Genomic DNA, 24330 nt, shown 5'->3' with positions numbered 1-24330 from the left:
TAGCCAGAGTTGTAAAGAGGGATGAGAGAGCTTGAAACGGCATGCAAAGTGCTGGGAGTGGGAGTTGAACCTGGGCCACCCTTTTCCAGGACTACAGCCTCTGTGTTAGGGGCGTTCAAACTACACACTAGACAATTGGGTGCCCCTTTTCTCTCTTTCAGACAGAGACTATTATTTCTATTCTATCACTAATCTTTAAATGCCTTGCAACTTATTTTTAGAGTCAAAGAAAGTCTAATTCAAAAAGATGAAAAGCCAGAAGCCATGATAGTTCTGTTTTATATCATTAGAAGAGATTACCATAAATGATATTTGGTTTTAATTACAGTAATGAAGCTTTACAATATGTTCACACTCACTTTATTCATTTTGAGGACACCCAACAGATAAAAAACATTATTTAAAGTTTTCATTGGCTTCTCGAAGAATTTATTAGAGACTGTTCAGAGTTTTTTTCCTGTCTCTTCACATGGCTTTCATCTCTGTTTTGTCCCTTTAGGCAACAGCAGGTACTGAGTCTTTTTTTTCATTGGAAAAGGAAAACCTGAGCACAGATTCTGACAGATTATTTCTCACATTGTTGTAAACATTAAAAAATGTGATGCAATTTAATACCAAATGAAATCAGGCAGTAAATTGGCGCAATTTCTCTCCACCCCTCTCTCCCTCTCGTTTCTCCTTTTTCCTTCCCAGTCAGTCATTATTGTGTATCCCAAGATCAGCTTCAAATAAACAGCAATGCAATGTGGAACCTGTAGGAACTCAGCATGGAGCAAATGTTTCAAAAATAAAATAAATTTTTAGCCAAATGTCTTTTTAGCCATGTGTGTCTCTCATCTCCTTTCAGAAAGAAATAGATTCTGTTGTTTGGTTTTTGATCTACCTTTTTTTGTTGATCTCACAGCAGTGGAGGGTTGTTTCTTGCCTGGGGACAGCTTACACATTACTGTTACAGTCTTGTCCTTTACAAAACAAATTCCAAGTGATGTGAATATCTCTATGCCTTAAGCGTTGCTTGATATGCACTGCATTGTCATTTTTGTTTTCCCTTCCTCATGGCCTTGACCCAACATCATCAAAGTGATGTCAGTTGAGGGTTGTGTAAGTTCCCATGAAAGGGGCTTTTGATTTTTTCCGTCCTCCCGTTTTGTTGAAGTTAGCATCAGTAATGGCTTATATTACTTTGCTACAGACAAATGTCATCTAATTTCAGTAATGCATTACTTTGTCTTACCCCCCCCCCCCCCCGCTCTGATTTATTTTGAGAGTCTGTGTTTTTGGAGCTTGACACATACAGGACTTACTCAAACCATTCTTCTTTAATCTGTCTCTGCTGAATCCCTCGACCATATGGTCCAATTTTATTTAGCTAGAGTTCCCCTTTAATCTCCTCTGTATAAATTACAGTCACATGGGATTAATGCTTTGTCCTAGGGTAAAAAAGAGGAGGGGTCACACTGAATATATAGCCAGTGAATTTTAAATTAGTGAATCTACTACTGACTGCAAGCATTTCTTGTTTTTTTTTTCTTCCTTTTCTATAAAACCATATTGAGCTAAAATCTAATTCTTTTAAGTGCCATAGTATATGTCAAAGAAAACATGGTGAGACTGCATTTGTGTGACCACACCCTGAGCCCTGAGGTAAAGACAACAAAGGCGATCATAAAGTCTAATTGGCTGCTTGTCTGCACACTCATTAAATCTATTTGATGCATTCATACATGGATACATCTCAAGTCTAATCTGTGCTGTGAGTTTAAGTCCTGCATTGACAGCATATGTCTCTGATGTATGCAGGCCGAGCTCAATACAGGGACTCTATAATATCACGTGGTCTCTGATGTCACAGCTCCTCTGACGTCTTTTTCATCACCCCCTCTCCTCTGGTTCTGCTGCCCATAACACACCATCCTGACCATCATCCATCGCTCTGTAAGGCAGACGGAGAGGCGTCTCTCTCTGACTCATCACTTTCCTCTCTCCTCTTTTTTGGATTGTGTTTCATTGTAGACAAGTTTGTCCTTGAAGCATGTAGAATCTGACTGTGTGTGTGCTTGAGCTCTATCCTTCATCTCTCCTCTGTTTTTCCTTAACCCAGGAGACTCTGTTGGTCTATAAATATGATTCTTTTCCTCAGCAGCTGAATTTTATCACTGGCTGTCTGTCTTTTCGCTCCACACAGGTGTACACACACCCACATTTGTGTGTTTGTGCTTGGCCTAGAAGGAGAGATAGAAATGTGAAGACTGGAAGCGTTAACTAACTCAGAATAACCATGCTTGACACCTACTGATGTGCGAAACGTGTGTGTGTGTGTCTGTGTGAGGATGATTGTGAGGATCAGGAAATGTGCTCAGTGCAGTGATGTCTGTGAGAGGTGTGATGCTACTCAAAACTCGCTCTAGTTATTTTTAGCCTCTATTCTCCCTCTATGTCACTTTGCCTCTCGCTCTCTTTCTCTCTCCCTCCGTTGCTAGGAGGCAGGCTGCTGGGACGGTTCCCCTCAGGGGCCAAAAAGGTGAAAAGACTAACAAAATTGTGAAATAGAAGTGTGGCAGAGAGCACAGACAATGAGACTTTTAGGGTGTGTTTTTGTGGGGATAAAAAACATCTCTCATTTTTTAAATAAGTTCTTACGGCTTTTTTTTTTTTTTTTTAGCTCGAACAAATAATATTTCTGTGAAATATTCCAAACCCACACTTGTTCTCTTGGTGGATGAGTCACTGTCTTAGTCAAGTATAATATTTAGCCTTTAGTTTGCCATTTTAAAGAATCCTTAGAGTTTTCATGACAATTTTGAATAAATATCAGCTGGGTTGAGTAATTTTTGGCTTGAGAGTGGATGTTTTATAATGACTGAAGTATTTACAGCATTTTCCATTGGTTTAAAGGAAATCAATTAATCAACTGAAACCAAAAGAAACAACAAATAGAAATATTAAAATATTCCTGAATTAACTTTTTTATCAGTAAATGTTGCCCTGTATCATGATTTTTATGTTTTTTTTTTCAAGAGGATGAACATGTATTTTGCAAATTTAAAATAAAAAAATAGAAATAAAAATTGTGATAAAACATTTAATGAAATTATAACTGTTTTCTCAGCCGACCATTTTAGATAGATAGAAACATGAACTTTATTGTCTGTCTCAAAAGTGACAGAAACTCTCCTGTGACAAAGGCTCAAACATTTTATCTAAATTGAAAAAAACAAACAAAAACATATTTTAAACATTAAATGCACTCAACAAAAAGGAGGGTCAAAGCAACAAGCTATCCTTAAAGTACCTGTAAAGTCAAATCCAAAATTAGTGTTGGAATAAGCAGTTTTTCTCAGTCTAGTCTGTTGTTAGCTGATGTCACTGCCTTCATTGAAAGTTAGCAGGGTCATTAAATCTTCAAAACAGAGAGATTTGTGCCAGAAAACAGTAAATCCCTGTCTCTTTGCTCTGGCACAGAGCCAGTCAACTACGCTCTGACCAGACTTCACCATAAGGTCACAGGATGGATTGCTTCTCACTTGTACCTAGATGCTGCTGAAGGTGTGTTTTAATTCATATCCACTTGTCTTTAGTCCTGGATGGTTAAAAGAAGCAGACTGTGGCTTTGTGTCTCCCAAAGCAGCCACAGTTTAACTCTGTTAGCGTTGTGATGCTAAGTGTAGTATAATATCGTGGAGTATCCAATGATACACATGTTGTATTCCTGCCAATTCTGTCCTAATAAAAGCCTCAAATGCTAATCATCATTGAAGACTTCTGTTTTGAAGAGCAACATCAGAAAATGTAGTGTTTTCAGCAGCACCTTAACAGGTGTATTGGCTTTTCATCTGGCTGACTATATTTAAAAATTATGATAGAAGTTGTTATTTTTACTTTTCATTGAACAGATTACCTATCATGAAGTTAAACTGCTTGGTTCATATATTGTGTAAAATGTGAATTGTTGGTTTAATCATTTTTGATAAAAAAAGATGTCATCATGGTCTAGAGATGATAAAGGTCAAATAAGTTTTGAGTCTTGGTGTTATAGATGTGATGATTTCCTCTGGGTTTTGGTCTGGTTGGTTATGGTTGTAGACTCTCCTGGCAGCATTGTGATCTGCACCTCAAAACATCTACAGTATATAGACATAATTTGTGTTTATTTCTGTCTCAGCACTAACAGCAGATTTACCAGCTGGTGTTAGCTTTAGTTATCATCACATTCATAATTCATATGAGAGTGTCAGGTGATAATTAAAAGAAGCTGCAGTCTGCCGAATACATGATTAATGGCTTGAGAAACGGTGAAACCGTTTCATTTTTAACAGATCACTAACAGCTTTTTATTTTAACTGTATAATGTAGAAATCCGTTTTATTGTTTGCCAAATTCCATTTTTTCCATTTTAATATTTTTGGAATTCTGTTTTTTAACCTTTCCAGCAATTGTGCCATAAAAAAGAGTGTCTTGTTTATGTTAATGAATCAAATGTCCCCTAATTAAATTGAAGTAACCTTTGATTTATTGAAAAAGGGCCACAGTTGGGAAAAGAGAGAGAAAAAGTATAAAAGATTAGGAAAACTCAGGGTCTTGGTAGATGAAGAGCTCAGAAGAAAAGTCACTTTAACAAAACTTTTTGAAACATCTGGGCTCTTTATTCAGTTATTTTGTGAATGGACTCATTTTGAACTTAGGTTAGATTTTGTTGTTCATTCTCCTTTATCATCTGAAAGGTTCTAGCTTTGTTCCCACAGCACACAGGAAGTGTTAGAGACAGACACGAGAGAGATGGAGGACATATGTGTAACCATGACATCATGATTCAGATGACTGGTAGTGAAACGAAAGGCTAAATTAATTAGTTTTCACTCTTTTTCCTGTCCACAATGACTCCTTTATTTTTTTTCCTATAAATATGTCATTATCAGTTTATATAATGGCCATGAAACTGATGTCAAACTTCCAGGAAGTTTGTCATCATCATGTGCTCCTGTTGTTTGAGTCCTCATCTAGGAGGTGTCTGTAAGCAGTCCACTGTCTGTGTTCAGAATTTCAGTTTAATGAGGCTCAGCAAAGTGAAAAGCCTCATTTGTAATGAGATTACAACACATTAAGGTTTAACTTTCTAAATCCTACAGCAGAGATTTGTGTGTATGCATTTAACAGCAGTTGCTCAGAATTTTCCATCATTTGTTGATATTTTATTCAGCAGTTAATTCAGACCAATTTTAACTCTTAAATATTTTTAAATAACTTCTAGAAAATCTTGCGATGGTCTGCCCTGAAATTTTACCAACTTCCTGTTTGCATTTGCACCTCACTACAAGAGACTTCTTGTTGGGTGGGGGTGAGGTGAGGGTGGTGGTCTCAGGAGATAAGATGGCAGCAGAACTGTATGGAATCTATGTATGAAAAAATAGTCTCTAAATGACAGTTTTTTGTCTTTATACCAATGCTACATAGAATGTATTCAAGAGTTGCAACTAATGATTATTTTAATAATCAATTAATAGCTATTTATTTTTCCTGATCAATCAATCAATTAATCTCATACTTTTTTTTTTTGAAGAATGTTTTTAAGTTTTGTAGCATAGTTCACGATAAATGCACAGACATTATATTGTAAATTGTTTTCCTTTTTACATTAACAAATATACTAACAAAAGGAAACATTCAACACCCACCCTCTTTGAACATAACATTAGATACTCTCTCTCAAATACCAATTTGCAATTAAAGAAATAAAAATATCTGTACATGCATACACACATATTTGTCATGTATGAACCATAACTTAAATCCTGCTCTAGTCTCTCCAGGAAATTTCACCTTGATTCTCCAGCTATCCTACTCTCAGTCTCCCTCCTGCAAAAGCCCTCCTATGTCCCCATTTTTCATAAATTTCACAAATGGCTTCCATATTTCATTATAAATCTCTAGCTTATTTTTCAGGATGTATGTTATTCTCTCCATTGACATACAATTTACCATACTTTTAATCCAAGCACCTAAAGTTGGTGCAACAATTTTCTTCCAATTGATAGCAATCATTCGTTTTGCCTGAAGTATAGAAAAGTCTACAAACCTACATTCTTTTTCCTTTAACTTGAGATTTGATGGATATAGATGCAACAGTATCATTTTAGGTTCTAATGGAATATTTACAGATTAAATGATCTTTATTTTATCTATGACTTCCCTCCAAAATGTTTGGATTTCCACACATTCCCAAATGCAATGTATAAATGTTCCTTGAAAATCTCTGCATTTGAAACAAGTATCAGGTATATTATTATTATATTTATGTAACTTAACAGGAGTAATATAAGTCTGCATTAACAATTATATTGAAGAATTTTTAAATTGGTATTGGCAGTTTTTGTTTGAGCCTTCTCACAGATCTTGTTCCATTCAGTATTTGTAATGTTCACATTCAAGTTTAACTTCCATGTCTCAAGTTTGGGTACTGAGGATTCATTCAAACCAGACATAAGCCAGCTGTATATTAATGAGATCAAACCCTTGGTTTTGTAGTCCTTGATCATAAATTCTTCGAGGGCAGAAAGAGCTGGAATTGCTAATGATTGATTTTGCATAGAATATATGAAACTTCTCAATTGTAAGTATTTAAAGAAATGTTTCTGATACTTTTTTAATTAAAACAGAGCACTGATGCCCCAGGTCTGTTAAAATAATATGAAATCATCAATAACAAGAAATTTTGAAATAACAATTCAGCCAAAATCAATACAAATATTTTTTCATTACTTCTTTTGGTGTAAATAAGAAGAAAATTGGACACAGCAGATAAAAATAGATGACTGATATCTGTTCATTCCACACTATTTGGCTGACGGTCAATGTTTATAAACAGGCTGATATCAGATGCAGATTGAGATCAAGACCACTTAATTTATCCCAAAGAGCAATTCAGTTTTCCAGTCTATCCAGACCATATATATTTTGTCTTACCTCACTTGCAAACATAAAGATTGTGCAGATTACAATAGTCTGTTATGCTCTGTATGAAGGACTTTTACTTGTAGTGAGATACTATCACTGTGTTCTAAAGTTTTTACTGCTATATTTGGCAAAAATTTAATCTCAAAAGAGCAACAAATTTAACCAGTCAGCTTTATGACGGCAAGCTTTACCCTTTAAAAGTTATTTATAATATAACGCCTTACTGACAAGTTTGTCACTTTTTGCTTGGCCAAGCTGTTGTTAGCTGATGGGCACAAAAATGGACAAAGACACACAAACAATTGCTTCTCTCATGCCTGCCGAGCACACACAGCTCTTCTCTCTCCTTGAATTTTAAGCAGACACAAGAAACACAGTGGAGAAAGTAGCATGGATATTGAATGTTCAGCAGACCACCACTGTCATTCAACTTTTTTTGTGAGACATAAAAAGTTTTACATATTGATATATTCACAGTATCAATGAATGAGAGAGAGTGTACTACATTTCATGTTCTGTATATAGCTATATATAAAAGTCATTAACCTCAACTGCTTGCTTGTGGTGAATTTTCCCTTTTATTACCTACCGTATGCTCACATCAGCTAACCCCAACTGCACACTAAAATCCTATAGAGGGCTGGTGGGAAAAAGCCCATTTGAAGTCAGGATGAAAAATCTGGCAGTTTGTGTTTTGGAAATTTTTCATGAGTTTTGTGCTTGTCTGACAACACTGTGCAATCTGATTGGACTAGAGCTATTCCAAGAGTGCTGATACAGAGTGCAACAACACTCTACTGCAGGTGTTTTCAATAACATCATCAAGTGCTATAACCTCTGAATACTGCTCTGTTGTCCCTCTGAATCACACATGCTACCCAAGCATTTGTCAACAAAGTCTTATTTCACTGGTGCATGATAAATGGAGACAAAACAGATAGATGCACTGAAACAAAGTAGCTGATTTCTTGTACACCAGTATAGTTGTGGAGCTTGTTGTGTTGGTGGTTCTACATAGATGATTAAATAAACCAGAAACAGTCACCCTCTGTTGTCAAGTACCACAGCTCATATATATCCGCACCCATAGAACCATTGTATAAGTTTGATATACACACTATACACACTCAAGGGTCGATTGATAAAAAGCATGCTGATACCATCTTCAGTCTTGTATCTATGGCTGAATCACAGCCTTCATACTTTTTAATACAAAGCACTTCCTCTCGAGTAACATTGCTTAATTTTCCTCTGGTTGTTAATAAAGTTAATCCATTGATTGATCACAGCATTAAAACATGCTTATAAACGTCACATGAAGTGGATAAATAATACCACTAGTCTGTTCTTTTTAACTTAATTTGCTCACATCTTATGTAATGTCAAATCTACTGTAAGAAAAACAATTCAGTACACTCTCACTCACTCACTCACTCACACACACACACTAATAAGCACATTTAAAGACTGCAGGCCTCGTCTGTCTGGGTTTTAAGGTCACACTGTGGTTCTTTGAATTCTCCAATCACTGCACAGTCGAGGGGCAAACTCCCGTACCATCAGAAGTACGGTTCAGTGTGTGCGTGTGTACGTTTGTGAGCTGGATTCCTCAGCCATGTGACTGCCAGTGTTCATCACTGTTTTCCCACATGTCTGTGATCAGCTGATCACCTGCAGTCACAAGCCTGTAAGGCCTGAGACAGTTTCATACTGAGCTGTGTGTGTGTGTGAATTTGAAGTTATGACCATGCAATACCCAGAACTGCATTCTTAAGTCATCGTGAGCAACATTGTTCAACATTTTTTTCTCACAGCTTTACTGACCCATTACAAGACATGTGCTTGAGAAAACATTGAGACTAGTGTGTTTTTTCAATGAGGTCATCTGATTTTATTAATTAGAGAAAGGAAACAAACTTCCACTTCAGCCTTCTTTTTGAAAGGGTTTACAGTTGTAAGCTGCATTGAACTTCAGTCAATATGCACTTTCAGTGTAGTTTATCCAAATATCAACATTTTTGGCTCTAGTCTACTTAAGAGACTAGATGAAATTGTGTTTTTGTGTTGCAAAACATAAGATATTGTTGTAACAATGCTTCTTGGCAATGAATTTTATACCGTTGTAAAGCCTGTTTATTACCCTTTTAAATGATGCCACATTTGTAAGGATCATGCATTAGTGGGATGAGCAGCAGAGCTGAGTATATGGGTTGCGCCCATGAGAAATGTGCCAAATCTTCTCTGCCAATGCCAAACAGCTTATTCTGCCACTGACTCTTGTTTGGTGTTTGTTGGATTAGATGATTGAAGTTTGAAGAAACAAGACATATTGACAATTTAACAATTTATTAATTTAACAAACATGAGCCTCAGTACCTGGTGGATACACAGCCACAACAGCCTGGCTCCTCCTCCTCATGCTGGTCACCAGCCTGGATACACTCTGCTGTGGGATGGCATCCCATTCTTCAACCAGCATTTGTCGCAAGTCAGCCAAAGTGGTTGTGTTGGTCACTTTGGCACGAACAGCACACCCAAGCTGATCCCACAAGTGTTCAATGGGGTTAAGGTCAGGACTGCTGGTAGGCCATTCCATCCTCTCCACTCCCAAATTCTGGAGGTAGTCTCTGATAAACCCCACTCTGTGGGGGCGAGTGTTGTCATCTTGGAGGAAAGAGTTCTTGCTGACAGGGTGAGAAAACAGTATTCTTGGGGTATCGTCTTCTTGGGACACCCACTTCGCAGCCTGTCTCTGACATTCCCCGTTATATGGAACTTGGCCTTCATTTTGGAGATGGTACTAGGGTTCACTCCAAACAATGCCGCAACTTGGTTTTGCGGAGCACCAGCTTGAAGTTGCCCAACCGACAGGCCCTATCCAGATCAGTCAAACGTGGCATGCTGATTCTTGAAGCAGACATCTACCGACCACTGTAGCAGGGCCCATGCTCACAGGTGCTGCTAATCAGACACCTGATTGGCAGCACCTGGGGGTACGAGAAGCTCAAAACAAGAGTCAATAGCAACAGCAAAATAAGCTGTTTGGCATTGGCAGAGAAGATTTGGCACATTTTTCATGGGCGCAGCTCACATACTCAGCTCTGCTGCTCATCACACAAATGCATGATCCTTACAAATGTGGCATCATTTAAAAGGGAAATAAACAGACTTTCCAACAGTATAATATTTATTACCAAGAAGCATTGTTACAACAAAGAAAAAATGTACCAAATAAAAATTTCCTTACTTTTTGTTGTAAGTTTATTTCATTAAAGGCAAAAACCACATGTAACAGGACTAACAGTAAGATGCCAGTACAATATAACTGCATTACAACAAACATTTAAATCAATAAATAACAACAGCCAGAGTAAATGGAGTGCCGCCCGCAAGCTATTTCAGGCAGACGGCTCGAACTGCAATGATTTCACACTAGACAGGCATCATTATCCAATCATCTGACAAAAATCCCTATAGTCATCAGCTTATTTAAGCTGCAGTCTCTTCCTCATCAGTGCTTGGCTCTTGGTTTCAGCACCACCTCCCCAGCATCCACTTGTAGGCTCTGACTCAGAGGGGAGTTGGGGTTATGATTATGTGTCAACACTTCTCAATTAAGCTTTGCATATGGTTAGGCAAATAAGCATGACACACCTTTTCGATTGGCTCAATCCCATATTGTTGTATTTGGAATGAAGCTAAATCATAATTTCCATGGGGGTTATTTTTGGATGCTGATTGAAATAAAACCACTTCTTTTGTCTTCTTTTTTGTTTTTTTCCACATATAAAGACCCTTACACACCTGTCTGAGGAGAATTAGGAATGTTCATGAAACCTGCTGCAGTTTTTATTTTATTGTAGAATAAACAGTTCATTAACAGTGTTTTATTGTTAGTATAAACTTTCTACCATTAAAGACTTATATCTGACATAAAAACATTTAATCTCCAGTGTCTCAGTGTCTGTCTCTATCAGTGAAGTCTGACACATGTCTCTGTAGTGTTTGAAATGTACACAGTGAAGACCTTTACTAAGAGGAGAGGCACAGAGAGAGAGAGGACAGCGTGTAGCTATACATTTAAGTTGCCACAATAAATTTGGCTAACAAAAAATAACAATATGACAAAATCACTCTGCCAGTCAGGCATTTCAACAGGCATCCCAGATTAGTTGCGGTCAGCCATATACTACAGTTTTATGTGTCGACTTAGCCAGTCAAAGAATGAAATCATTATGGCCCTAGCGACGCCTGCACAAAGTGACACAAAATCTCCGTCATTCTTCTGGAAGCACTGGAATAGATGCCTGTATGCGTTTCAAATCTATTTGTGTTGTTTTTGTATGTATTTTATATGGACATGAGTCTGGAATAAAGTTTATCACTAGGTTTTAACCTAGTCTTGTTCTTTTTCTTCCCATGTCTGTCAGTGTGCTCGGGTGTGGATCCCGGATGCAGAGGAGGTGTGGAAATCTGCTGAGCTGAGCAAGGACTACAAAAATGGCGACGCCTCCCTTCAGCTCATGCTGGAGGATGGAACGGTGAGTATCAATAAAAGGGAAACGGGAGAGGACTCGGTCTCTCCCTCTTTAGATTTTTCTCTTTTATCGACACCTCTTTTCCTTTCTCCCTCTAAGATGCTTCAAAGGGCTCTGTCCTATTAGTAGCTGTTGGTTTTACCATTAGTACGCCCAACAAATGAGACTTGCTTACAAAGCTGCCTGAGGGAGTGTTTTAATGTAAAGCAGTTAATGTGATTCCTCAGCTTTGATTGCACACAGCTTTTACTTGCAGCAATCATTAACAAGCACTTCTGCTAATGAAAACGTGGCAGGAGAGACGATTAGCCATATTGGTCCACATGATTTAATATTTATGTGATCATATTTAATTGTAGACTAAAGCATCCACATGGTTAATGTAAATGTCTGTCTGGCTGTATTCAAAACTTGGATACAGTTTTCAATGAAATAATGCTAACAGTTAAGCAGTTAGCCTTTAAAGTAGTTGAACGTCTTTATAGAAGTTTAATAACCTTGCAAAGCAGATGGATATGCCTGTTTCCTTGTTATTTCACTGGCGAACCTATCTTGCAAAGCTCCCATCTGATCCGTTTGGGCCCAGTTAGAAAGTGACAAGACCAATCAGCAACGAGGAGCAGTACTTTTAGGCGCGGCAGAGTCATGACGTAAACAAGCAGCAGCAAGAGGCCAGTGCAATTATGGTGGAAGAGCTTTGTGTGGATGCTGCTAAAGCGCCAGTTTTATCTGAACTTGATGACATTTCTTTGTTTAAAGAAGAACAAAGAACAGCAGTGAGTTATTTTCTTTTCAAATACGACAAAAATAGAGTACTTACATGTCTGTAGTCGCCATGTTTCGCGTTATTCCTTGGTCAATACCGGCTACGTCACATGTTTTGTTGCTCTGGTTGGCCCATGAACGTTCATCCAGTCACACTCCAAGATTTTTTTCAAATCCTCTATCCAAACGTTTCCTATTGAAGCTTTCCCAGATGGATGTGTGAAACAAATCCAGCTGGCGTGTCTGGTTAGAAGTTTTATGCTTGTTGACTTCAGTTGAAGATCCGATATTTTTTTAATTGCTGTGTAACATGGTCCTAAAAAATTTTTGTACCTTTTAAAATGAGACAGCTATTGCATTTAAAAATATGTAACAATCTTGATTTAACTAGAAATATTCCTGTTGATATACAGATATCATTTACAAGGAAATTCTGGCCAAGACACAGAAATATCACACAAATAACAAAAACAGATCCACAATAAGTAAAAGCCTACAACAGCCAACCAGATGAGCTGCATCCAGTAGTAACATGTTCACATACTGTTCGTGTGATCAGGATTAAGATCACTTAATCCTGATTTTACAGCTTCCAAAGTAATACATCTCTAAAGTTTAAGGTGACTGGTTCGCATTGGCCAAAATGATGCTGCAAAATCATTTAAGTTCCTATGAAGTGAAATCCAAAATTTGTGTCTTAACACTCTGGATGTGTTGGAATAAGTTTGCTGTAAACTGAGGATGTTCTGATACCATTGCTTCCTTACCGATACGATTCCGATACCAAGGTGTTGGGTATCGACCGATACTAAGTACTGATCCGATACCATTGTGAAATTTCTTGACTATCTGTACAGAGTAGCAAATTATTTTAGACCTATATTTAACTCAACAAATAGAATCATAATGTACAGCATCTCTGTAACCCTAAAGTTGTTTTGCTGCTGATTATTGAGTTTTACTCCTAAATATTAAAATAACAATAATACAGGGAGCTGCATCACAGGCTCTCTCTATCTCTCTCTATATTATGCTCTATCCAGGCAGCGTGACATAATTATAGAACACCCTGCAACTGGCTGACATGCCCTCACAAAGAGTAAATATGGTGGTTAGCATTCGAGCTAGCGGTAACAACGATCTTAATTCAATTAAAATGGATAAAAAAGACATTCAATGTCGCGTTCACTGGTGTGGAACTAATAATTAAAGTCCTCAAAAGCCACACGAGTTCCAGGCTTGTTGAAAATGCTGCAGCAAAGGATTCAAAGGCATCAATAGCGTCAATGGGATGGCCCAACGGCTAGCTTGAAGAGGAAACCAAGTAAGAGGCAGCGGTTAATGGTTCAAAATTAATTTAACTTTTGATAAACTGTGTCACATCTTGTCGTGTACGACGGCGCTGGTTTGGAAGGCATTTTAATGATCAAATTCAGAGAAAAACTGTCAAACAGATGCTATTCTTTGCTGCTGCAGTGGCTCCTTTGGTTCTTCTGCACTGCTCTAGAACGGTGGCTTGTACATGCGGTGCTTTCCGGCAGCGAAAAAGAAATGATATCTGGTTTATAGTGCTAACATTTAGCATGGCTCAACGTAGCAAAATGTAAAGCTAAACCAAATGGTATTTTACAGAAAGAGCACATGACTGGGTATTCAAATGGTAATGGTTCGGTGCATAAACTCATGTACTCGCCGATACCAATACCTGCATTTTAAGCGATATCAGACTTATCTCCGATACTGGTATCGATATTGGAACAACCCTACTGTAAACATATGAAGGCACTGAGATCTATGCATAAATAAGTCTTGGATTTAGACCATTAAAAAGTTTTTCACCTCTTTCTTAACTAGGTTTAATTTGGGTAGGGCAAATATAGCACCCCATGGCATTAATGTTTGCTATGTGAATTACCCTGCTGCACTTACACTACAACCAGCACTGAGCAGTTCATTTAAATAGAGTCTGCTGTTAGCTGATTTCACTGCCTTGATTGAAATTAAAAGCCAGCCAAATACTGTTTTTTATTCATTTTGAAGTATATTTGTCAACGTTATCAGCCACAGTGATCTGTGGGTCATTAGAAGCATCATAACAGAGTAATTCTGTCCCTCTGGTCTGCCACAGAGTCTGGCAGCTACGCTCTGGCCATAGATCACCTTTAGGTCAGGGAGGAGGCTAATTGCTGGAGTGCTTGTCTGTTTTTTACTCAAACCAGATGCAGCAGGAATAAACATCTGACCTGCTGAAGATGTGTTTTAATCCATATTTTACTTGTCTTTAGTGATGATTAAAAGAAGAAGACTGTGGCTTCGTCTCTCTCAAAGAGGCAACAGTTCAATTCCTTTATGTGTTAGCTTTGGGGTGCTAAATATGAGTAAAGTATCTGATGATCCATTCAGGTTGTAGCATTTTTTTTAAAGTTTGAGAGGATTGTTATTTCTGGGCGTGGCTTCGGCACATTCAATCAACACACCCACACTATCCTAGAGCAGATATTACTGCCTCATTTTTCATGATTTTGAGGCTAAACTTTATCAACTTAGAGATGTTTTCATCCCTTTATAGGGGCTTAAAGTTATTTTCACCAAAGACATTGTGGACTCAGTTTAGGGGATGACATTTCTGCAGGAAGCACCATCAAAACTGTTTCTGTTAAACAATGCCTGTATCTATTGTTCTAGTATTGTAAATGTTGGAGTTATTTTGATACCCAAAGCTTTTGCAGATCTATGTGAAGACATAGAATTTAAATGCTTTCTTTCTATTCCCAAATTTCTTTCTAATGAACACAGTAAGATGTTGGATAACCTTGGAGGAGTTGCTCTCTTTATCTGAGTACTGCTTATTTGTTTTTTAGTGTATGCAGCAAAGGTATCTGCGACTGAAAAATCATCAAAATATTCACCTTATTAGTCTGTCCAGCCATCTCATTATCCTGATGTTGTTTGCTTAAAGCCTCCCTGGAATTGAATCAAATATGATGCAAATCAAACCCCAGAGAGAGATCCATTTATTAAGTGTATACAAATTTCAAATGTTATTATGAAACTGTGCATGAAGCAAACCACCTCAACTCTCCCCACTAAACTAAAAAACAGGATTATAACAAAACAATACAGCTTTGACAGACGGCTGGTTCTGTTCTTGAGCTGTGGTGAATCAGTTGTCTCAGTCTGTCTCATGACATCTCTACGAGCATGTTTATTTTTTTTTTATTGATGAAATACTGTTTGAATATTTTTAGTGGGAGTGGATATCTGTCATTAATTATTTCAGAGATGGGCTCTTCAGTGTCAGTCATCCTCACAGCCAGATCTGGATAAACACCACAACAACAACCAAAAATGTTAAGGAGCTTAAAGATGTGCAGCTGTGAGAAATGTCACAATAGAATTAACCGTATAACAGGACTTAGTTTTTGGGGAAGAAACCTTTTTCACCTTTGCAAACAGGAAAGAGATGTATCTCCCTTCAAGACTGGTGAGTGAAAATATTGAAAGCAGCTTGTTTCATAGGAAACATGATCATTGTTGGCTCCAGAAAGTTCTTGTATTTTATTGCTTGAATCAGGAAACATCAAATAAATTTTCTGTCAAATTTTAATTAGAGCTCTCACATTTTTGATAAATAATGTGGTAAAAATGCCTACGCTGAAAATGTGTGCCATCTTAAGATTTTCAGGTGTAAATTAAGAAGTTGGTGGATTTTAATAAAGTTCTCATTAATCGGCTGACAATCTGTTTCACTTCTTCTCTGTCATTGTCAGAACCTTGAGCACAAACTGGACCCCAAGACAAAGAACCTGCCTTACCTGCGAAACCCCGACATTCTGGTGGGCGAGAATGATCTCACAGCACTCAGCTACCTCCATGAGCCAGCGGTGCTGCACAACCTCAAAGTCCGCTTCGTCGACTCGAAGCTTATCTACACTTACTGTGGTAGGCGACATTTTAACCATTTAAAGACCTACTGTTTACTAAAACTGCTTGTGTAGAAAATCATAGTTTCTCACTGTCTGTGTTAAAAGAATGATATTGTAAAGAAAAAACTAGTCTTGGGTTAAGTCAAAAGCTAAATGTTGTTAAAGAGCAAAAGCTATACTTCTTTCTTCTGTCTGTATATTTCTCAAATGGCATGAGAAGATTTTACATGTAAGTTGTTTTTAGCAACCAATAATTTCCTGCAGTGAACAGATGAGATGGATTTCCCTTTCATTATGAATGCTGTTAATCAATTTTTCAAAGTGGATGCTCTTTTAGCTTGTTAGTCAGGCAATGTTTTCATGTTTATGACCTTACATAACCTCTTGAGAGCTGATTTATTTATGTCTCTTGGTAGTGTTAGACATAAGCCTTGTATGCTGTGCTTACTTTTTACACCTTATGATAAAACTTTCTCCTCACCAGCTCTAATCTGTCATCATCTTTGCTACTGTTGTTTGGTCAATGGTTTAGAAGAGTATAGTATAATTTTACCTTGATTTTATCTGTGAAAGTTACTTCACTGTTCCTAAATCTCTTCAGCCACTACTTCTATGATGTTCAAGTTTTTCAACTGATAAAATAATAGGGAAAAATTTGTATTTTAGTTTCCACAATATACATGTGTGTTAACCACATTGCTCTGTGACTGCAGTAAGTTTTGTTATGCAAATTATACTTTTTACTTGCAGTTCAGAGTGAACTGTTTTTAACTACACTGCCAAATGACACTTTGTCTTTCCTGCAACACTCTTACATCAGTGTCACTTGAATAGGTGCCGTAACATAATTAATGCCTTAGAAACTGAAGTCTTTACTTGTCTTATTACTTGGAGAAGTAATAAACTAACACTACTTATAAGCACATGAAATCAAATCACTTCTCTGGGGAAATGTTAGATCCCGGCCTATTTTTTGTACTAAATCAACAAGTTATTTAGAACAAAAAGAGCCTTGAAGCTTTTCAGTTTGTTACCTGTATAATGTGGCAGATTAAGGCTACAGGTGAGCTCATACTCTCCTTCTCTGTCGCAGGAATCGTTCTGGTGGCCATCAACCCGTACGAGACGCTGCCAATATACGGGACTGACATCATCAATGCCTACAGCGGTCAGAACATGGGAGACATGGACCCACACATCTTTGCCGTGGCAGAGGAGGCTTACAAACAGATGGCCAGGTTTGTGTGCATGTGTGTTACCTGAGTAGCCTTGGTCTAGTCTGGTTGCTCAGCCCTCCCTGTTTGTAGGTCAAAGCTGAGACAGAAATAGGCTCACGGTGGTCTCACTGTTTCTCTCTCTGTCTTTAATCACACACTAGTACACTGCCTCTCTCTGCAGGAGAAAACCAGCATGTCACTTTGTAAGGCCAACAAGCAGTAAATGAACTTTCAAAATTTATCAGCGCAAAATCGACTTCACTCCTCTTAATTCGAGTGGCTTTATTTGAGCTAATATGTGTAAAGACCTTACATGAAACACAGATCTGAATCATAAGTCTCATAAATCTTATAAATAATTGATAATAAGGGATGTTTGAATATAGTTCTTATTACAATTGCACCTATTTCTAACAAAAAATGATAAGCCTATTTTTTTTTAAAGAAAAGCCAGTTAAAATGAAAGGATGGTCACTTGTAGCTTCGTGGTTCTGTTCATACTTCCCATGTACAGACACTGTTACATTCCAAGTGGGGGCCCTGGGTTTTAATGTGTCTTGTGGCTCCTTTCCCATTTGTCATTCCCCAGTCTCTTGAACTCCATTTAGTGTCTCATCTCTAGTGAAAGCATAAAAAGCCCAGGATTAAATCTTTACAAACAAAAAGAAAAAAAAAAAAAGAGGAGTAGAGAATATATAATGTAGGGAGAGAAAAGTGTTATTAATTTAGATGATGTTATTCATAAAAAATTGCTTTAAGTTTGTTGTATTTCAGTCAGCAAACAGCACACAGTGCCACCTTTTGTTACCGTGCCTATAAGAAGTAATCAACCCTTTATATGTTTAACCATTTGAATAATTGTAAAAATCCATCATGATCAATATAATTTAGCTTTTCTTTACCAAAATAATACAAAAAAAAACCCTGTTTGATATTAAAATGAAAACAGATTTCTACAGAGTAATGTCAATAAAATAAAAATATGTAATGTAAAATAAGTGACTGCATATTCACCCCCTTTAGGACAGTATCTGGTAGATGCATCTTTGGATGCAATCTCAGCACCGAGTCTGTGTGGCTAGATCTCAATCAGGCTTACACACCTGGACACTGATATTTTACTCCATTCTTCTTTGTAAAAGGGATTGGGCGTGAACACTCCTTTTTAAGTCCAGCCACAAATTCTCTATCAGATTGAGGTTTAGGCTTTGACTCAGCCACTCCAGAACATTCACCTCATTGTCTTTAAACCATTTCTGTGTAGCTTTCACTGTATGCTTTAGGTCATTGTCTTGTTGTATTTCTCCCCAGCTGTAATTCTCTTGCAGACTTAATGAGATTGTCCTCCAGGATTTTCGTGTATTTTGCCACATTCATTTCACCCTCTACCTTTACAAGCCTTCCAGGGATGGCTGCCAAGAAGCATCCCCACAGCATGATAATGCCACTACTGTGCTTCACAGTGGGGCAGTGTGTTTGTGGTGACTGAACCTGGGCGACAGTTGTTGTATGCGGGGTCTCTCCCATCTCAGCTGCTGAAAGTTGTAACTCCTTCAGAGTAGTCATAGGTGTCTTGGTGGTCTCTCTCACCCGCCTCCTTCTTGCATGGTCACTCAGTTTGTGAGGACGGCCTGTTTTAGGCAGGTTTACACATGTGTAATGTTCCTTCCATGTTCCTACCATTTCTTCTTGATGGATTTAACTGAACTCAAGGGGATGTTCAGTACCTTGGAATTTTTTTGTTGTATCCATCCTCTGACTTATACATTTTAATTACCTTTTCTCTGATTTGCTTGGAGTGTTTTTTTGTCTTCATGGTGTAATCGTAGCCAGGAATACTGATTAACCAGTGACTGCAGCTCCCAGACACAGGTGTCTTTATACTAAAATCACTTGAGACACATTCACAGCACTCAGGTGAGCCCCACTTCACTGTTTCTAGCACCAGTTGGCTAGACCTCTGTTGAATTAGGTCAGTCACTTTAACAAGAGTGATTATCTATGCAGCCACTTATTTTACATGCCATATTTTATGTCAAGTTGATGTTATTTTGTAGAAATCAGTTTTGACTTTGACATTATAGAGGGGCCAAATGATATTGACCAAGTTTGGTTTATAAAATCAGTTAAAAGGATAAAACTTCCCAGGGGGTGAATGCTTTTTATAGACACTGTATAATATATATACACATAAACACATGGCGGTCTAACATAACAAGGAGGAATAAGCTAGAAAGTGACTATTATTAATAAAAGTTCCAGTTCCTTTTTGATTGAACAAAGCGGCAGGGAAACAAGAGTCAGGGAATACCCTCACAAAAGAACAAAGAACAAAAAAGTTAAATTAAAATAATCATGAAATTTAAAGACTATTGGCAAACTTCTCAAGTGAAAAAGATGTTAATGCTGCCTGTAGAAGGAAAAGGGTCGACAGAATAGGCTATAAAACCAGGTACTGTCAGATTGTTCTAAAGAAAGGTAGAAAAGTTGTTAGGAAGCAATGTATCAGGATTTGCTCTTAACTCAAATAACAATACTTGCTCTTGCACTGCTTGTAAATGATAAAATGTTTTGGTGATTAAAGCATCTGACCCTTGAAAAATGCTACCCCTACTCTAAACTTTCAGGATCACATTATAGTTATACATCACCCTAAACTTTAGCATTATGTTTAACACAAGAAAACAGAAACCCTAATACAATTTTTTTCTTTGTTTAATTTGTTTTCCTTTCTCTCAGGGATGAGAGGAATCAGTCGATCATTGTGAGTGGAGAATCTGGAGCAGGAAAGACTGTATCAGCCAAATACGCCATGAGATACTTTGCTACAGTGAGCGGCTCAGCCAGCGAGGCCAATGTGGAGGAGAAAGTGTTGGCTTCCAATCCTATTATGGAGGTAAGGACTGAGATTGATGAATTCAGATTTTTTGTAAAATTGTTTGATCCAAGTTTGCACAAGCTGAGTACTTAAAAGTAAAAAATGATGAAATGTGTTACGCATGTAAAAGACAGCATAATGCTCTTCTCAGTAGCTGTGAATGTGTCAGAAAAGTGAAAGTCTTGCATCAGTCTCCAGGCAGTTTGTAGGAAGAGGCTTATTTTGTCAGTGAAACTACAAATAAATTCATAGCTTTTGTTATTTCTGAATGATATCAGCTGAATGTCGTTCACCTTGTCTCCCTTTTGACTTGTTCATTTGCTTCCCCCTCCATTGGTGTTTGTTTCCTCCCTTCCTTTCAGTTTCTCCTGCTCTCTGTGTGTCTTTCTGGCCTCGAGCTGCACTCTTGCTGTGATAACACAGCTCTTATGCTTAACTGTGTGTGTGTTTTGTATATCCTCCAGTAGAGTCATGAGGACAGGGGGTTGGAGAGCTCTCCTGTGCCCATATGCCACTGCCAGCCCCCTCCTCCTCCTTTCTGTTTCTCCTCCACCTCCTGCCATCCCCCACTCTGTCTGTCCTCCAAACTGCTCGTCTGACATCACTCTCCTCCTCCCATCCACCTCTTTCACCTCTAGCCAATCAGAAACAGGCGTGCAGAATGAATAGAGAGCTTTATATCATTGCAGTGATGTCATTTTAGCCCCTGAGACAGGGTACGATGGAGATGGTTGCATCCCTGTTTTTCGGTACTACAAAATCTGCGTACATGTGTGTTTGTGAGAGGAAGGGAGTGTTTATGTGTGTTTGGCTGAAGCAGGCAGAGGTTTTAATACCTGCACTGCTGAAAGACTCCTTGTCTGCAGTGAAAGACTTTGTGTGTTTGGCCTTAACTCAGCAAGAACCCTCTGTGCTCACACACCAGCTAACTCTGCTGGCTGGCTGCGTAGATGAGTGTGTATGCTTGCATGTAGCCCCACCCGTCTGCTGACAATTCCTAGTAGGCTCATTGATCAAGGCAGTTTATTGAACCGAGGCTGCTAACTGCAAATGATTTGAAAAAGAACCTCAGCAGGAAATTCCCTTCAACGTATCGTGCGTGTATGCAGAGGGACAGAAGTTCATTTTAACATATCACGGATCTGTCAACTGTGGACCAACCAGAAATGGTCTGTGTCTACTCTGAATTACCAGAATCAAAATGATGTAGATGCTGATTGAGGAACCAGGTGTATAGTGCTTTTACATTTTAGATGAATGGACTGAAAATTGACGAGAAAATGGGAAGCTACCAACAGTACAGGATTCATTTAGCTTACCATAAATAAAGAAAACTTGATAAACAAGAAACAAGAAAACCTTGTTAGTTTTATTAGACACTGCTGGCCAAGAATTTGCTAAAATTTTACTCTATGTAACCAGATCTACTCTATCTTTTGAAATCTGTTTTCAGGCTGCTAAGAAAATAAGCTTCTCTGAGCTTAAAATTGACTAGTACAGAATGTTACCACATGAAGATCTTAATTTCTGCAAAATAGTAAATAATTGATTCTTAAAATCCAAAGAACCTTTTACAGCAATTACTGTTTTTGTTCTCCTCTTGTACTTCTGCTTCACCATTGTGCCACAACCAGAGACAGAACTGTTTAGAGATTAAATCCACACCAGTAACTCCAGTATTGAACATCTTTGTTATCAATCCTTCAATCAAATTTTCGATCAGCAGCTAGTGCTATCAGCCATATTGTTTTCTCAACCAATGGTAGGCTGCTCCAGTGTTGCATCATGTTTTGCCAAGCTGCGCATGTCTTTACCCTCGGGACAGCCTGAGTGGCTCATAATGGAGTGAAAGACAGACAGAGAGTCTATGATGTGGCCCTTTGTCACAAGGACTTTGTTGTAAATATGTGAAAATTTACAAGATTTTTTTTGTCACCGAATGACTATTTTTTTACTTTTTGGTCCCCAAGAGGAGACTAAGTTTGTGCAAAATAGGCTTTGTTATTGTTGACTGTGTGTCACACACACTTATCTTTGAATTTTAATTTCCATTTAGATTTTTCTTTTGTCTTTATAGTCACAATAACTTTTTTAAAAGTCATGTGACATTACTGCAGCACACATTCTTGAAGCCCTCCTTGTCCTGAAACAAAGGATGTTTAGAGCTTGACTGTGAATCACAGGATTGATTTTTTTCAAGTTTTTAGGACAATAAGTCCAGGTGAGACAGAATGGTTAAGAAATAGCTTAGGGTCAGAGGGTTTTATTTTTCCAGTAACTGAAGGAGTTTGAGCTCAGCACATGTGAAGCCAAGTATGTCGGACAAAAATGTGGCCCTGCTCATCTGTATTTGTATTAAAATACAAAGAATTAAGAATTATTCTTTATTTTTATTTTTATTTTTATTTATTTATTTATTTTTGTCTTTTGCCTCTCAGGCCATCGGAAATGCAAAGACTACTCGAAATGACAACAGCAGTCGCTTTGGGAAGTACATCGAGATTGGCTTTGACAATCGCTACCGCATCATTGGTGCCAACATGAGGACTTATCTGCTGGAGAAATCTCGAGTGGTGTTTCAGGTGAGTGCACACAAACACATTTAAGGTTGCATGATCCCTCAAAGAGGTTAGAGATGAGTCTTTATAAGCAGCATCAAACTAAGTATTAAGCTTCAGTTTATGTTATCAACTTTTGTAAATGTTGGAAAGACACAGCCTGAAGTCAAAGTGGTGTGGTTTTGTCCTTCAGTCATATTTACAGGGTTTTTTAGCGCTGTTTGAACCTGCTGAGGTGTTTTTGAGCATTTTCTTTATGGAGCTGTTTTTGAATAAACAGTCTGGAGTCTGTTGCGAGGCAGTTGCTTCTTATGAGATTTCTTCTGTGAGTTTTTACTTGTCATGATCAGTCTTATTTCTTTGAAAATGAATGTGTTGTATGAGCCAGCACTAATGTGGTATATACACCATGTACTGCAGCAGGAGACAAAATCAGGAGTTTTTTGCAAGTATATCTGAATAATTGTATCACAGCCAAAATCTGTGAGTAATAGCACAGAGCAAGGTCTTATCTAACAGGAAACAAATGCATGCTTGTTTTACAACAGTAAGATTAAAGTAAATTTTAAAAGAAGTCAAAATTGGTTTGACTAACGCCAGGGGGCTTTTTTAGGACGTAATGACCCACTCTTTTGTCCTGTGTCTGTCAATTCATTTTTTTTATTTTTTTTTATTTTTTTACTTTTCCTTAAAAAGATCTCACCAATTCTTACAAGTGGTGTCATTCAGTTCCTAAGTGAAGGTGAGACATGAAAATGGGTTCACTAGAAAAACATGAGACAAGATTTTAAGCAACTTACTTTAGTATAGTGTTTGTCTTGTCTTGCCACAACTTAACCTGCATTTTAACTGGACTACAAATCAAGATGCATCTCTATGCATTTTAAAAATGTATCATATCCTCAGTTTTTCTCACTAAACACTCATTGTGACAATTCACTAAATAATAATAAAATCAGATAGACAAACTCAAGCTCTGTTTTCATTAAGTAAATATTTGTTATCCTCCAGCAGGGACATCAACTTTACAAAAAAGAAGAAAACAACAGAAACCTCTTTGTAAATAAGAAGTTTGCTGTAGTCTACCTAAATCTTTTTTGTAATGTCTTGTCACCTTTTTCATCTATAAGCTTTGACGTTTTTGAACACATAACACGCTGTCCATTAAGTGGACGTGTACATGTCTGCACATGCTGCAGTGTGAGTTACACAAAACAAACAGGGAGCATTCGTTAAAGCTATACCTTAACTATTAAATAGATCAAAAGTAACCATACATACTGAAATATCAATGCTTTAAGAGTCATCTCTGTATGAATGTCTGCAAAAGAAACTGTTTTTGTACAAATGTCTTTCATAAGCGCATAGTTAGATGCTTACACTGAGACCTCTATACAGGGATTCAGCAGAAGTACATTTTTTTCCCTATAGTGATACATTTTCTATTTAGCCAGGGATCACGCATGTCCTGAAGCGTGTGTGGTCCAATGGATTATG

The 24330-nt window shown here is 37.7% G+C and overlaps 1 protein-coding gene across 9 annotated transcripts in view; it reads left to right on the top strand.

Moving 5' to 3' along the window:
• myo5aa (myosin VAa) overlaps positions 1–24330 on the top strand; it is a 72114-nt gene that overhangs the window by 10241 nt on the left and 37543 nt on the right. For all 9 annotated transcript variants that reach the window (XM_041786852.1, XM_041786843.1, XM_041786793.1 and 6 more), the window contains exons 2-6: positions 11382–11492; positions 16025–16196; positions 17274–17418; positions 20137–20293; positions 22714–22857. In XM_041786852.1, coding sequence (XP_041642786.1) covers positions 11382–11492; positions 16025–16196; positions 17274–17418; positions 20137–20293; positions 22714–22857 — 729 coding nt within the window. The remainder of the gene's footprint in view (positions 1–11381; positions 11493–16024; positions 16197–17273; positions 17419–20136; positions 20294–22713; positions 22858–24330) is intronic.

Source organism: Cheilinus undulatus, linkage group 1 (assembly GCF_018320785.1).
Source record: "Cheilinus undulatus linkage group 1, ASM1832078v1, whole genome shotgun sequence".
NCBI classification, from domain to species: Eukaryota; Metazoa; Chordata; class Actinopteri; order Labriformes; family Labridae; genus Cheilinus; species Cheilinus undulatus.
This window is presented reverse-complemented; position numbering and strand designations above follow the sequence as displayed.